Source organism: Rattus rattus, chromosome 2 (assembly GCF_011064425.1).
Source record: "Rattus rattus isolate New Zealand chromosome 2, Rrattus_CSIRO_v1, whole genome shotgun sequence".
In the NCBI taxonomy this organism is placed as follows: Eukaryota; Metazoa; Chordata; class Mammalia; order Rodentia; family Muridae; genus Rattus; species Rattus rattus.
This window is the reverse complement of record NC_046155.1, coordinates 150,588,648-150,602,240: the sequence shown is the minus strand read 5'-3', so window position 1 is coordinate 150,602,240 and position 13,593 is coordinate 150,588,648. Positions and strand designations below refer to the sequence as shown.

The 13,593-nt window shown below is 52.4% G+C and overlaps 1 protein-coding gene across 3 annotated transcripts in view; it reads left to right on the top strand.

Annotated features, from left to right (window-relative positions):
* Positions 1–902: 902 nt before the first annotated feature.
* Positions 903–13,593, top strand: part of Nav2 (neuron navigator 2) — a 368,060-nt gene continuing 355,369 nt past the window's right edge. For all 3 annotated transcript variants that reach the window (XM_032893546.1, XM_032893545.1, XM_032893544.1), the window contains exon 1: positions 903–1,939. In XM_032893546.1, the coding sequence (XP_032749437.1) occupies positions 1,682–1,939 (258 nt within the window). In that variant the 5' untranslated portion in view covers positions 903–1,681. The remainder of the gene's footprint in view (positions 1,940–13,593) is intronic.

The window sequence follows — 13,593 nt, the reverse complement described above, 5'->3', positions numbered from 1 at the left end:
AAGGTCTGTAAAGATGGAGAAACTTCCCAACTCAAATCCAAACTGCTCTCTGGGGTGGGCCTCCCTGAAGATCAGCCCCTAGGCAACCTGTCTGGACAATCTATTTCCCTTCAGCTCTCAGACCCGGAGTCAGAGAGGAAGGGATCCTCCAGCGATTCCAAGCTGAGGAACCTGTGAGCTTGGCACGTTCCAGGCTCAGCCTGCCAGGCAGGCCTGCATGAAACCAGGGCGGGTTTAGCCTCAGCCTGCCCGGGTCACCAAGCCACTCTAATTACAGTCTGTGGTAGGTGGCAAGGAGGAGTTGTCTTAGGGCGCGAAGCTTCCCCGGCCATTGTATTAGCCTATAAATACTTCAAATACTTAAGTGCAACGTGCAACCTTTGAATGTCGCAGAGGAAGCTGTTGGAACGCCCCTGAGCCCACCCGGAAAGAAGAAATGGCTGGAGTGTCCTTCAGGCAGGGGACAAGGAGACCCGCCCTGTCAATCCCGATGGAGGTGCAGAGAGGCTGGGGCGTGCCTCCGGAACCCGCAAACCGTTGAGATTACCCGAGCGATTTGAAAAAGAGAAACCGATTTCCCCGACACATGCCAGAGGGTGGAGGGAGGCGGGAATCTGCAACCCAACGGCGTTTTCAAAGGCGGCTCCCGGGACGCGGGGGTGGCGGCCCGCGGGGAGGCGCGCGCCGGGGCCATGCCGCAGAGCGGCCACCAGCTCGCTTTGTACTTGCGGCCAAGCGCGGCCCCAGAGTTTCGGCGGCAGCCCCGCGGAGTTGAGGCCACGCCCCCTTGCAGTGCGAGTCGCGACCGCGGATTGGTCCGCGGCGAACCAATGGGCGCCCGGGAACGGCCCGGGCTGTCAGCGCGCGCCGCAGCCGGTCCTCCCCTGCGTCCAACCCTGCAGCCCGCGCTGCCTTCCCGGGAGCTCAGCTTAGCGCAGCGCAGCCAGCCTGGCCAGCTGCGCATCCCGGTGCCCGCGCCCTGCCACCACCGCCGTGCTGCGCTGGAGCGCACGGAACATGGCCAGAGCCGCGGGAGCTCAGGTGCTTGGTGTTCGAGGGGCTTGTGAGCATCGGTGATCGACTGTCACGCCCAGACAGACCTGTCTGCGGAGATCGCCCCGAGTCTGCCTAGGCGCGGGTGACACTGCGGCGCGTTTGCAGGGTGACAGCCGCCTCGCGGTTGAGACGTCTTGGGCTCCGTGTGCCCTCCGTTTCCCCATCCTCCGCTCTTTTGCTCAAAGATTCACACCGGCAGGCTCCGGAGCGCGACGTGTGCGTCCCCGTAGCCTGTGTCTCTCCCTAAGGAGGCTTCTCACTTCGGAGACGCAATGACAAGTTAATATGGGCGTCCACGCCTCAGTTTCCCAGGAGAAGAATTGCCAGAGGCAGCCTTCCACGAGAGCCCAGAGCTTCTGAGCAGCCCTCCCGCTGCGACATCCGCGCAGGTGGGACCTGCTGAGGGCAGTGACTAGCCCGCCACCCGGCAGGCGCACTCGCTGGATTTCCCCAATTCCCCGACCCGGGGATTTTGTTTTTTGGTTTTTTTGTTTTTTCTTCCACTGTTGGTGGGCGCCTCCCGGGCCGAGGCCCGGCGCCTGCTCGGCTGCCCGCGCTGCCTTTAGCGGTCGCCTCCGCCGCCGCTGCCAGGGACGTGCTGGGAAAGCCAAAGCCCAGGGAGAAGATGCCGGCCATCCTGGTAGCCTCCAAAATGAAATCGGGACTGCCCAAACCGGTGCATAGCGCCGCGCCCATCCTGCACGTGCCCCCGGCCCGGACTGGTCCTCAACCCTGCTATCTTAAGTTGGGAAGCAAGGTAGAGGTGAGCAAGACGGCCTACACTAGCCAAATCCCCCTGAAATCGCAGGGGCTGCAGGAGCCGACAGGGGAGGGGCTCCCGTTGCGGAAGAGCAGCTCTCTGGAGAACGGGTTCGATACCCAGGTGAGCAGTGCTGTGTGCTGGGGCACTATTACATGGTGGGAGTGATGGAGGATCCTTCATGAGGGAGGGGTATGGCTGCCTTGAGGAGAGGCTACCATAATGTGATTGGAGAGAGGACGCATACCCCTTATGCTGGCAGATTAGAAGGATACATTGGTCAGTGGGTGTGGCCAGGAGAGACTTAGCTGGCCAGGGTGCCAGAGGTTCTCCTGAGGAGCTCTGCAAAGCTAAGGGGTTCTGGCAGCCAGCTGCTTCTATGGGGTTGGAGCAGGTGTAGAGGTGCTTTCGAAAAACGCATGCTGGCATCGGAAATGCTAGGGCCATCAGTGCTGAGAGCTTGGCCCCAAGGAGTGGTATCTGCTGCTGTGATGTGTGTCTATAGCAGTGCCTCGGGTTGTAACCCGGAGAAGGTCTGGTGCCTTGATGGGTTGGATATCACCTGGGCCAGCTGTGAGATCCAGGACAAGGGATACTGAGTGATTGCCCTGAAGTTACCCTCCTCCTAGCTTGGAGATGACTGGTTTCTGCCCCATCTTTAGGGAGAAGGGATTCTGGCCAGGTGCTGCCGACTGCTAGCTGCTACCGACTCCTGGTGACTGGAGTGGCTTGGCTGTCTCAGAATGGCTGCCGAATCTAAGCCCCTCCTTCTTGGGTAGTCTATGCTGCCAGTGTTGGTGGCTCTGGTGATTACGGAGGTGATGGTGTGTGGGTGAGAGAATGGCTGAAAGAGAAATGGTGACTTCTACCTTTCCTGGCAGAGCAGGCATCCCCCTACTGGGCTGGGTGACAGGCCCTGGCCGTGCAATCTCTTTTAAGGAAATCCTGAAGGGCCAATCAGTTTCTCTTGGACTCCTGCCTTCCCTGCTGCCTTCCCCCCCTCTTCTGGCAGGAGGGAGCAGGGCCATGCTGTATTTTCTTGGCTGCCAGTCAGCAGGGACTTTTAGGGACAGGCTGACCTGACTGGTGTGGCTGTCCCAGTCAGGAGAGGAGAAGCGGGAAGCCAGAAGGGGAGGCAGTGTGGAGTTGGTATGGGATGGGGGTGGGGTGTGGGGAGGGGAGCAACAGACCAGACGACCTTTTGGGCATCTACTTCTCTGTAGCTTTCTCTGATCAGAGGCTAATGCTCAATACATTCCTAACCTTCCGGCGGAGGAGCTGGGATCTAGAAGCTGCTTAGAGACAGACCGTTGGAGCTCAGAGCCAGAGAAGGCCCCTTCCCCACACAAGCTCCCACACCCGCCCGACAGCATGTCCCTCTTGGTGCTGCACTTGCTAAACATTTTTGGAAGCTGACAGCCCTGACTGATGGCGTGTGGGAGGAAGGCAAGATTTCCTCCAGTGCTCCTGGGTCCTGGCTCTGCTGGGATGTGCGCTCTGTTCTTTTTCTTAGAGCGACAGGACTTGTCCAGAGGGCTCTGAAAAGAGGGTGAGCACCAGGGTGCCTTCCGTGTCGGTGGGGGGGCGGTGAAGTGGGTGGTGTTTTGGAACAGCAACTGAGAATGTGACACATGCCCTCGGGCCTGATGAGGAAGAATGTAGGAATGAACAGAAGGCAGATGCTGGACTCATTCACGGCCTGCTATTGCCCATTTGACCCTTCAGTCAAGGAGCAGTGGCACCAAGGATTACAGTGAACAGGCTCTGAGAAGGTGATTCACCACTCTCTCTATTAAAAACAAATGGTTTTTGTTTTTGTTTTTTTTTTTCACTTTTGGACATGGCCATGAGGGGCTATTTTGGCTCTAGTCCCTGGAGGCACCATTTCCCTTCTGTCCCTACTACCCCACATTCCACCTCTCTTGCTCTCCATGGGCCCTCTGCATCACGAGGGTGGTTTGGATAGATGGCTCAGGAAACTGGCCGCCTTCCAGTGGACAGTCCCGGCTTCCCAGCTGGCCCCTCCTTACCAGCCCCTCAGTCTCCTAGGAGCTCTTCTATGTAACAGGCACCCAGAGCCCCACCCCGACATCAAAGGGGCTTTGGCAAAAAGGATTTCACCTTCTTTGAACAGGGTATCCCCATGGTGACAGACAGTGCACATTCACCTTCCAGAAAAGTCCCTCGATTATGGCTTGAGGACTGTGGCTGACTTAGCACCTGGTAATTTCCTGGTCCCAAACTTAATGTTTATCATCACAAGACGCTCAGGAAATGATGAACTCAGTAGCAAATGATATCTTGGAGTCATTTGTTGCCTCTGTTTTATTTGGGGGATTTTGGGCAGGAGGCTGGCTGGGCTGCACGGTGACTAACAGCCAGGTTTTAAAGCTTTGGCTATCAGTAGTACCTTCTGTCTGACCTACTAACTACTCCCCTGGGCCTCAGTGCTTCCATCTGTAAAAATGGGCACAGGAATTGTGCATATTAAGAAAAAGTATTCTTTAAGCGAGAAAAGGTTGGGCTCTAGGAAGACGTCAACCTGTTTACAAGCATTTACAGCTCTCTGACTCTGCCTGGCACAGTATAGGGCTCTGTGGGAGGATGGTGGAGGTGGGGTGAGCTGTGGAATACCTGGGGTGTTAGGTTCTCATTGGTCCCCACAGGAACACTTAGAATAGGTGTGGTGCATGTGTCCACATCCTAAGATGTCCTAAAGTAAAGAAGGCACCCTTGCCTTGTACTTCCCAGGTGCCAGGAATTGTTCTGGGTACTTTGCATAAAATAACTCTCTTTCAGTCTCTTAACAATCTGACGAGATGAGTGTGATTATCCCCATTTCACACATGAAGAAATCAAAGTTCAGTGGCCTCACAAGCAACAGAGGTTGTAGCATTTGAACCGGAACCCCTTAACCATGGTGCTGGACATGGGGAGACACAGCAGCTGCTGGTCAGTTATAGAACTTAAGGTATCAGGCCACAGAGGTCACCACGGATTCACGTTGTCCAGCGCGGCAGAGCAGGGATCCCAGCTCAGTCGGGTGCTGGACCAGTGCCATGCCCACTCTCCAGCACCGTCTCTCATGCTGCAGCAGAGCTGGTCTGGATCTTGGGCATGATCGATTCCAATGCAAAGGCATGACTTCTGTTTCCAGCAGAGGGCAACACTGGAAGAGCTGGAGGAGCTGAAGAGTGGAGGTGCTGGAAGGAAGAAGGCTAGCGAGTAGCTCAAGGGCCGGAGAAGACCAGGGGCTCACAGGGGAGGAAGGAGATGGTCTGGGCCTCAGCAGTGGACAAGAGCGCCCAGTAGGGAGGAGACAGGAGGAGGAGGAGAACAAAGGAGAGGCGGTTGAGCTACCCTGAGTGGTGCCCACGTGGATGCTTCCTCCTGAATGTTCCAGATTGAGTGCTTTCCATTTTAAGTCAGCGTATGAGAAAGAACAGAGGCTTGGCAGTAGCGCTCACTTTGGCGTCTGTTGGAGGGTACCTGCCGGCGGTGGCGGTGAGAAACTAGGGAATCGGAATCGGTGGCATCTCCTACAGGACCTGGTTCAACTGGCCCTTGGGAAGCAACAACAATGACTGTCATTAGTATGTTTTTCAGGGTGTTTATCATGGCAGTTATGGGGCAAAGCATTCCCAGTTTTGTCTTTTGATACAGGGTCTCTCACTCACCCTGTAGACCAGGATGGCCTCGAACTCACAGTGACCCACCTTCCTCTGCATGCGTAGTGCTGGGATTAAAGGCATGTGCCATTCCTAGTTTCTTACCCAGCAGTTCCATTGACCCGGTGAGTTATTAGTTATCCACGTCCCATGAATGATCTTCCCCACCATCAATGACTTACAAGCCAATAGCTGTTAGGGGCAGTCAGCCTTTGCCCCCTCTCCTGGAGCCTCCTACAGGCCTGCCGTTCTCAACCTCCAGCAGAACCTGCTGTCTCAGTCAGGTCCTTCTGACCCCCTTTCTGCTACTGCGCCACCTGGACCTCTCTGAGAGGCACCATTTATCATATCTGTTCTGTTCTCACTCATGTGCTGTGAACTGTGACCACGTGTAAATACACACACACTCTGTGTTAGAGCACAAGTCTCTGACCAGTCTTCAGTCAGAGAGCTCTTGGTCTATCCGAGGGCCAGGTTAGCCTATTTTTTTTTTTTTTTAAAGAAGCAGTTGCAGAGGGAAGAGATGATTCACATAATGCTTTGATATTTCCTGTTTTTAGGAGCTCATGTTCAGCCTGCAACTTATTTCTTTAAAAAAAAAAAATTAGAAGTGATTGAAATCCTGTGTGAGCGTTTTTAGACGTTTAAGAAGAAAGCGTGGGTGAGGCCCCTGGGAAGAGCCCAGCTCCAAGCTCACAACCTGTTGCAGCTTTGCACTGCTGTGTTTGGATTAGAATGCTTGCCTCGCCATCAGAGCTGATTGTGGATTTGATTAGTGTGTTTTCCTGCCGCTGTGTTGCCCCCTTCCCTCCTTGTCTCAGTTCTTGGAGGCGAACTCACGTCGTGGTTATCTGCCAACATGCAAGAATGTTTACAGTTCGCGTATCACTGTCCAACCCCTGGGCTAATTCTCTAGAGATACTTTAAAGGTAGAGTCAGGGGCTTATTTGGGCCATCGTTCAGTGTGGATACGTCTTCGTATAAACGTGCCTACATCTACACACACACACACACGCACACGCATACACACACATGCACACACACACGCATACACACACAGACACAGAGACACAGAGACACACACACATGCACACACGAACACTCATACACACACACAGAGACACATAGACACACACACACGCACACACACACAGACACAGACACATAGACACACACATGCACACACGCACATGCATACACACACATGCACATACACTCATGCACACACATGCGTGCACACACACACAGAGCTCTATGCACATGGAAAGGCTTCAAGTACTGAGCGCATGTAATCACACACATACTTCAAAGGTGAGGCTGGGGGAGTTACAGCCCAAAGTCCAGCTTTGATAATTGGCTGGGTTTTACATCTTGCTTTTCACACTTTCTCTCCGGCCACGATTTGAAGCGCCGGCCCCCCTGCCCATTTTCATTTTCTTATGAGATGTGAGGGCTACAGCTTCTCTTGGGCTTTACTCAGACCCCTGTCAATCTCTGGAAGCCGGTGTATGGAAACCCAAACTGCCCAACAAGATGTTGGCTGAGCGTCAGAAACGGTCATTTCTCAACTCAGCCTTGCCTCTGGGAAAGGCTCGTTCACAGAACATTTGCTCGATGCCGGCTCATTGAGCAGCACCCCGTATACCCCTTATGTCACCTAATATGAGACACAGAAACTGGACAAAGGTGAAACAGTTGGCATGGTTTGCATGCGGAAGCTAAGGGCAAGACTGACCATCAGTTGGAAATATCTCTGTGCAGTAATTCAGGCTTTATTGGCGGGCAGGTCTGGATTCAAATCCAGGTTTCGGGCATATTACTTGGTACTGATGAACCACATGCGTTTTTTAATGGTGATGCTTATAGGCTGTAAGGATTAAGTGAGATAGCACAGCTGCCGTGTACAGGGTCTGGCCTATATTGGGCAAGGACTATGTGGCACTGCTTATTTTGACAACCCAACGTCAGGCTGTGGCTCATGTCTGCCTCGTCCTGAGCCTGTGCTCCATCTACCTGCTTCCCAAGTGGACAGACAGGCGGCTGTCACACTGAAGAAGGCCCCTGCACAGCAGTGCTCTGGGTCACTGACTTGGAAATGTGAGTAAACGTTGAACAGTGTCACCCGAGGAAAAGACTTGCAGGGTTGTTCACCGAAACAACGTCCACATTTCAGTCACAGGCACACCATCCCTAAAACGGCAACCCAACTGAAGGTTCTGCTCCAGACTGAACTGACAGAAGGCCTCCTTTATGTGCCTGAGGTGGCGGGATGGAGCTGCCCAATCTGATGGCCCAGCTCAGGTCAGAAATCAGCAAGTCTCAGGTCTCTTGCCTAGGCTTCCTGATGGCTGCTTACGGCTCTGGGGGCAGAAGGGAGGTCCTTTTCCCTCATAGCTAAACAGTGGGAATTAGGCCTCATGACCAGTTTGGTCAGTAAGGTGCCCTGAGGCCTGATGGCCAGCTGCCCAGTGGTGTTTTACCAATAGCCACAGGACCAATTTTCAATGGCCACTCTGTCTTGTGGTCACATTGTTCGAGGGGATGGACAGTGTGTTCATAGAGCGTCTTGGGCATAATGGGCCATGTGATTTAGAGAAAAAACTTAGTCAGGCGTTGTGCTTCCATCCATGCTTAGACAATGGCAAGTGACTCAGACATTTTCGCAGGGGCCCCGAGTCACCCATACAAAACTTTAAAATGACTCACGACTCCGTGCCCCTTTCCCAAGGCAAACACTCTCTTCTGTTTTTCGAACAAGGACCCCACAGCTTCAGAATGGTTTGTCCCTCCTCCCAAGTGGACTCTCAGTACTATCAGGAGGTGTACTGCGTATGTGGTCTCGGTAAACTCAGCGTTATTCTGCCGCGTCTCGTTCCTAGATCCCTGGTAGAAGAGAGAAAGTAAGAAATGATTCCTCCTCTAACCGGATTCTTTTCGGGTGTTTTGGGAAATCAACTCCTCGAGACAGTGTGACAGATTATGGATAATTGTAACGGAGCTGAGGAGGTGGCTTCGTGGGTAAAGGGCTGGCTGTGAAACCATGAGGTTAGTTCCCGGAACCCATGATTTAAAAAGAAATCCAGGCACAGGGACCTAGAGTAGGGGGATGGGGTTGGGAGTAGCCATAGGAAGAAGCAGTAGAGCTTGCTTGCTGACTGCTCAATTTCAGGCAGATTAGCAAGCTCCAGGCTCAGTAAGAGACCCTGTCTCAAAAACTAAAATGAAGAGCAATGGAGGAAGACACCGACATCAACCTGTGGCCCCCACACAGGTATCCACAGGTGCACACGCTTGGGAGAACATACACCCTGAGGCGCTACCCACCCCAGAATAAAAAAATCACAGCAATCACTCACTCTGGTGAACACAGCCCTTTAAAATACAGCCTAGACACGTGTCATTGCATTTAACCCCACAGTGACCCATGACAGAGATGCCGCTTCCAGAAAAGAGTGGCTTCTCAGGGATCCCGGAGCTTTGGTTCTATTTAGTTAGTCCTTTTGACCTCTGTCGGTGGCCTTCCATGAGTCAGCTTGCCTTCCTGAGCTTCCAGCTTAGCACAGGGAGAGGAAGTCCCCTGCTCTACCCTTTTGGAAGGCTCACTGTCTGATCCACAGAGGTGAGTCTGATGGAGAAGGCACAAACGTTAGCATTTTTCAGAGTTCAGAAAGGTTCAGCTTCTAGGACCAGTTGCACAACTGATAAACGGCATACCCAGAATTTGAAGGAAGCCATGTGATTTAACCTCCAAAGTCAGGATCCTTCCCAGCAACTGTGAAAGTCCTCTGCGGGGGGTGGGGGTGGAGGAGTGGGGGGGGGGTGTCTCAGAGGGTGTTGCTAAGATTAAATCACAGCAGGCTGCCGGTATAATTTTTTGGAGGGGGCATGGTGTATGCGGAGGTCTGAATAAACATGGCCCCCCACAGGTTTAGAGAGAGTGGGATTCTATGAGGCGTGGCCTCATTGGGGTGGGTGTGGCCTGTTTCAGGAAGTATGTCACTGGGGGTGGGCTTTGAGGTTTCGGAAACTCAATCCAGGCCCTGTGTCTCTCTCTTCTTGCTACCTGCTGAACCAGATGTAGAACTCTCAGCTACCTCTCTAGTATTGTGCCTGTCTGTGCGTCTCTGTGCTTCCGACCATAAGGATAACAAGATAAACCTCTGAGCCTGTAAGCTAGCCCCAATTAAATGCTTTCCTTTATAAGAGTTGCTGCGGTTGTAGTATCTCTTCTCGGCAACAGAACACTGACCAAGATGGTACACATTCTTACTCCTACCCCAGATTCTGAAAATATCCCTTCAATATTAAACAAATGTTACTATAGATTCCCATGTCCTAGGGGTTGGGGATTTAGCTCAGTGGTAGAGTGCTTGCCTAGCAGGCGCAAGGCCCTGGGTTCGGTCCCCAGCTCCGGAAAAAAAAAAAAAAGAAAAAAGAAAAAAGAAAAAAGAGATTCCCATGTCCTCTGAGGCCACAGGCCCTTCAGGGTGGTCACGGGTAAGTCAGGCAGGTATGAGACAGAGGAAGGGAGAATATGGAGCTTGATTGAAACTGTTTGCTGCGTTTGAGAGCAGTCAAGTTAGTTCTCATTATTGGTTTGTTTCTTTGTTTCTTTTCTTTTTTCATTAACTCGCCCAAGTGCGCCTCAAATCCAAGATCCTCCTGCCTCTGCTCTCTGAGTGCTGAGATTGCAGGCTTATGCTACCATGCCCAGTGTAGATCAGTTTTATTCTAAAAATTAGTATAATGATAAAGATTTCTTCATTTTTATTTTATGTAAATGGAATTTTTTCCCTACATGTGTAACTGTATACCATGTGTGTGCAGTGCCTGAGAGACCAGAAGAGGGCGTCAGATCCCCTGGAACTGGAGTTACAGACGATTGATTATAAGCTGTGAGGTGGGTGTTGGGAACCAAACCCAAGTTCTCTTGGATCAGCTTAACCATTGAGCCATCACTCCAACCTCCCATAGACCACTTTCTATAAGAGTAGCCCTGGTATTTCATGATAAACAACCTGGGTGACTCTAGTGAATTAATAAGCCTTTTCAGTGTACAGTAGTGGTGGCCCAGGCAACTTCCTCATGCTCCACAGAAGAGAGACCTGAGGAGACTGTGGATGTATGTTCTCATGGATAGGGCAAAGCTTCCAGACTGTGGTTCATTTTGCAAAAAAATTACCTGAACCAGCCTGCTCCTAGAGAAAGGAGATTTATGCTATGTCTCTGGAAGTTAGGAATCCAAACAACATGTTACAGGCTCTTTCAAGCTCCGCTCCCTTAACGGCTGTGTCCTTTCATGACAAAGAACAATGGGTGAGCATTTGAGAAACGAACATTGAGTGGCATTCCCAAACAGGAAACCAGAGAGGACCCAGGGCCTGATTCGGGCTTTTTTTTTATCACTTGTCTCTCTCACAAGAACTGACTCCAGGAAACCAGTGCCCTCTTCGGAAGGTACACCCCAGTGACTCCAGGAAAGGTCACCACCTTCCAGGGCTACCACCTGGAGACAGACCAGTGTCTGACCCACGAGCCTCTGAGAGGTACAGCCCAACGGGTACCTAAGCCAATGGCTTGTAAGAATCTTCTCCAGTCTTCGTGCTGTCCGAGGTGATGATCCTGATCCTAACTTAGCAAAAAGGAGAGACGGGTCTGTGATGACAGTCGCTTTTGCGGGTCTCTCAGGAGTGGTGGGATTAAAACGCAGCCTTGTCTGATTTCAAACCTGTGCTTCTCTGCTCACTGTAGAGCACTTTTGCTGGTAGCTAGAGGAAGCCTGGGGCCCATGCTGAGTTGTCCCCCTCCCCAGAGCCTTCGCCTGCTTTGCTAGCCTTGGCCTTCCTCCATGTTCTGCATTTTCTCTTACGGGTCCTGCCAGGTGCTGCCGGGACCAGCCTGTCACCAGAAGCTCTATGACTGTAGGATAAGCGGGTCCTGTGTGGTCTTGCCCACCTCGTCTACAATCCGGGTGCCCCCTCCTTTCCTGCTGCTGTGGTTGTTATCCAGCGGGTCACCCTCCCCACCCCCCACTCCCCACTCCCACCTTCCCCCTACCCCTGTGCCCCGGGCCAGCCGGGTCCATGTGCCTCACAGCTGGCAGGTCCTCCTTCCTGCCCTCCCGCCCTGCGCCGCTGGCTGCTGCCCTGCACACAGTCCTCATTTCATGCACATTTGCTCTGATTCTTTTCAGACCTGGGAGTACTAGCTTGTTTTCGTCAAAAATGCGTAGGCCGCCAATGTCCCAGAGCACTCAGGCCTTCTGGTGCATGGACTTAGGTGGTTAGCTAACTGGAGGCCACAGAAGGCACAAAACCCAGAGGCAAAGACAGCACCTAGGTGACAAACCAGACTGGAAAGGAGCAGACTGACTTTGGATGGCTGCACTCGTTGTTCATGGTCTGTGCCTGGAACGTCTAGAAACATGGACACCTGAACCAGGAGAGATGGTAGAAGCCATCTGTTCCCAGCCGTGTCCAAAGAGGCACGTGGCTTGCTTTGAGTTCCCAGGCCAGAGTGCAAACTGGGACGAGGGCCTCTTGCCTCCCTGGAACAGATCCGCAGATAAGATCTGCTCGGAAGCTCTGGATGGTGTGATGGGCGCACCAGAACCAGCCTGTGCTGTAGGATTTCTCCTACCAAGTCTTTCAAACCGATACTAATTCCTTCATAGTAGGACGCTTTGCCTTTGGCTCACAGAATCAGAAAAGTGGATGATAATTGGCTAACACCAACTGCTGTGATCCCTGGGCCAGCTCCACAGATGTATCCATCTGTGGATGTGTAAAACTGTCCCCTTGCATACATTTTGTTTATGTGGCTCAGGGTCAGCCAGCATGCTGATCAAACCCACATGAAGCCGGCACTAGACTGCTCTGACTCTCTTCCATGCTTGTTATTCCTAACTTCCTAGATTGCCCCCATGCCCAAGCTGGACATCTGAGAGAGCTGGGGTACCCTCCTGCCTCCCCTTCTATTCACCGTGCATCTAATCTCTCTTGCACGGGGTGGAGACTGGGCCTTGGGGGTCTTGAATAAGTAGTCAGCTGCAGACCATTTTCCACAGGGAAAACATGGCTGGCATTTCGAGGGCTATGAAGGGGGAGAGCTGTTCGTGTCTGTAGTCGTGCCTGGCAGGGGATAGATAAAGACACTGCTCTTTCCAGAACGGTCACTTTGGGCTGGGTCGCTATTCCAGGCCTTTGCGGCTTTTCTCATTTCACTACACAGAAGCCGTGCCTCTGAACTGAGTACTTCAGGGATGCTTTCCTGTTGACAGGTGAGGAGAGGCACAGAGATTATGAGCAGAGTGCCCAAGGTCACATACCTCGAGGGAAAGCCTAGCTGCAAGCTCAACCAACATCTGAAGAGCCTTCATCCCTAGCCAGCCTGCCTTTCACGAGGATTGAGCCTTAGTCTGGTTGATGGTGGGAAGAAAGATCCAACATAGAGGGGGCTCAAAGCCTGCTCTGGCCCTCAAGGAAACCAAAGCTAAGACTTGTCTTGTAAGGTAGCAGAGGGCCTCTTCGAAGAACTAACCTAGAAATGTCCAGGCAGCCTGGGGGCCTTGGTGGGTGGACTCCTTGGCTTTTCTCTTTCAAGTCTCTGCTTACTGATGGTTTGAACTTCTTTTTCTCTTCTAGCTAGCAGAACAGAAGTCAATGTGAGCTTGACTTTAGTCCCTAAAACTGTTTATCTGCCTAAAAAAAAAAAAAAAAAAAAAACTTGTCTGCTTTGTTGGTTTTAGACAGATGTAGATTAGAAGTATAAGGCTCGCCCACACCCATGTATCAGGCACAAACCGTGTGTACACTCTGTAACAGGAAGCTGCTGGTTTTCCATTCCAGAGAACTGGAACTCACTCAGAAATTTGTCATTTGCATGGTCCAACCCTCACCACGTCCCACTGCTATTTCTGAGAGCTTCCAATCACCTGGGCGGTGAGGAAGCAAGGCGTGGGTAAGGCCATGCTGGCAGGACTAGAGTGGTACATTCTCCAGGTCTAGCGACTTCCAAGTGACCCCAGCCTGGCTCTGCCTGGCCCGGTCCGCTCTGTAGCATGTTGCCTTTGGATCAACACGGTGCAGACAAGAAGCTTATTTTAGAACT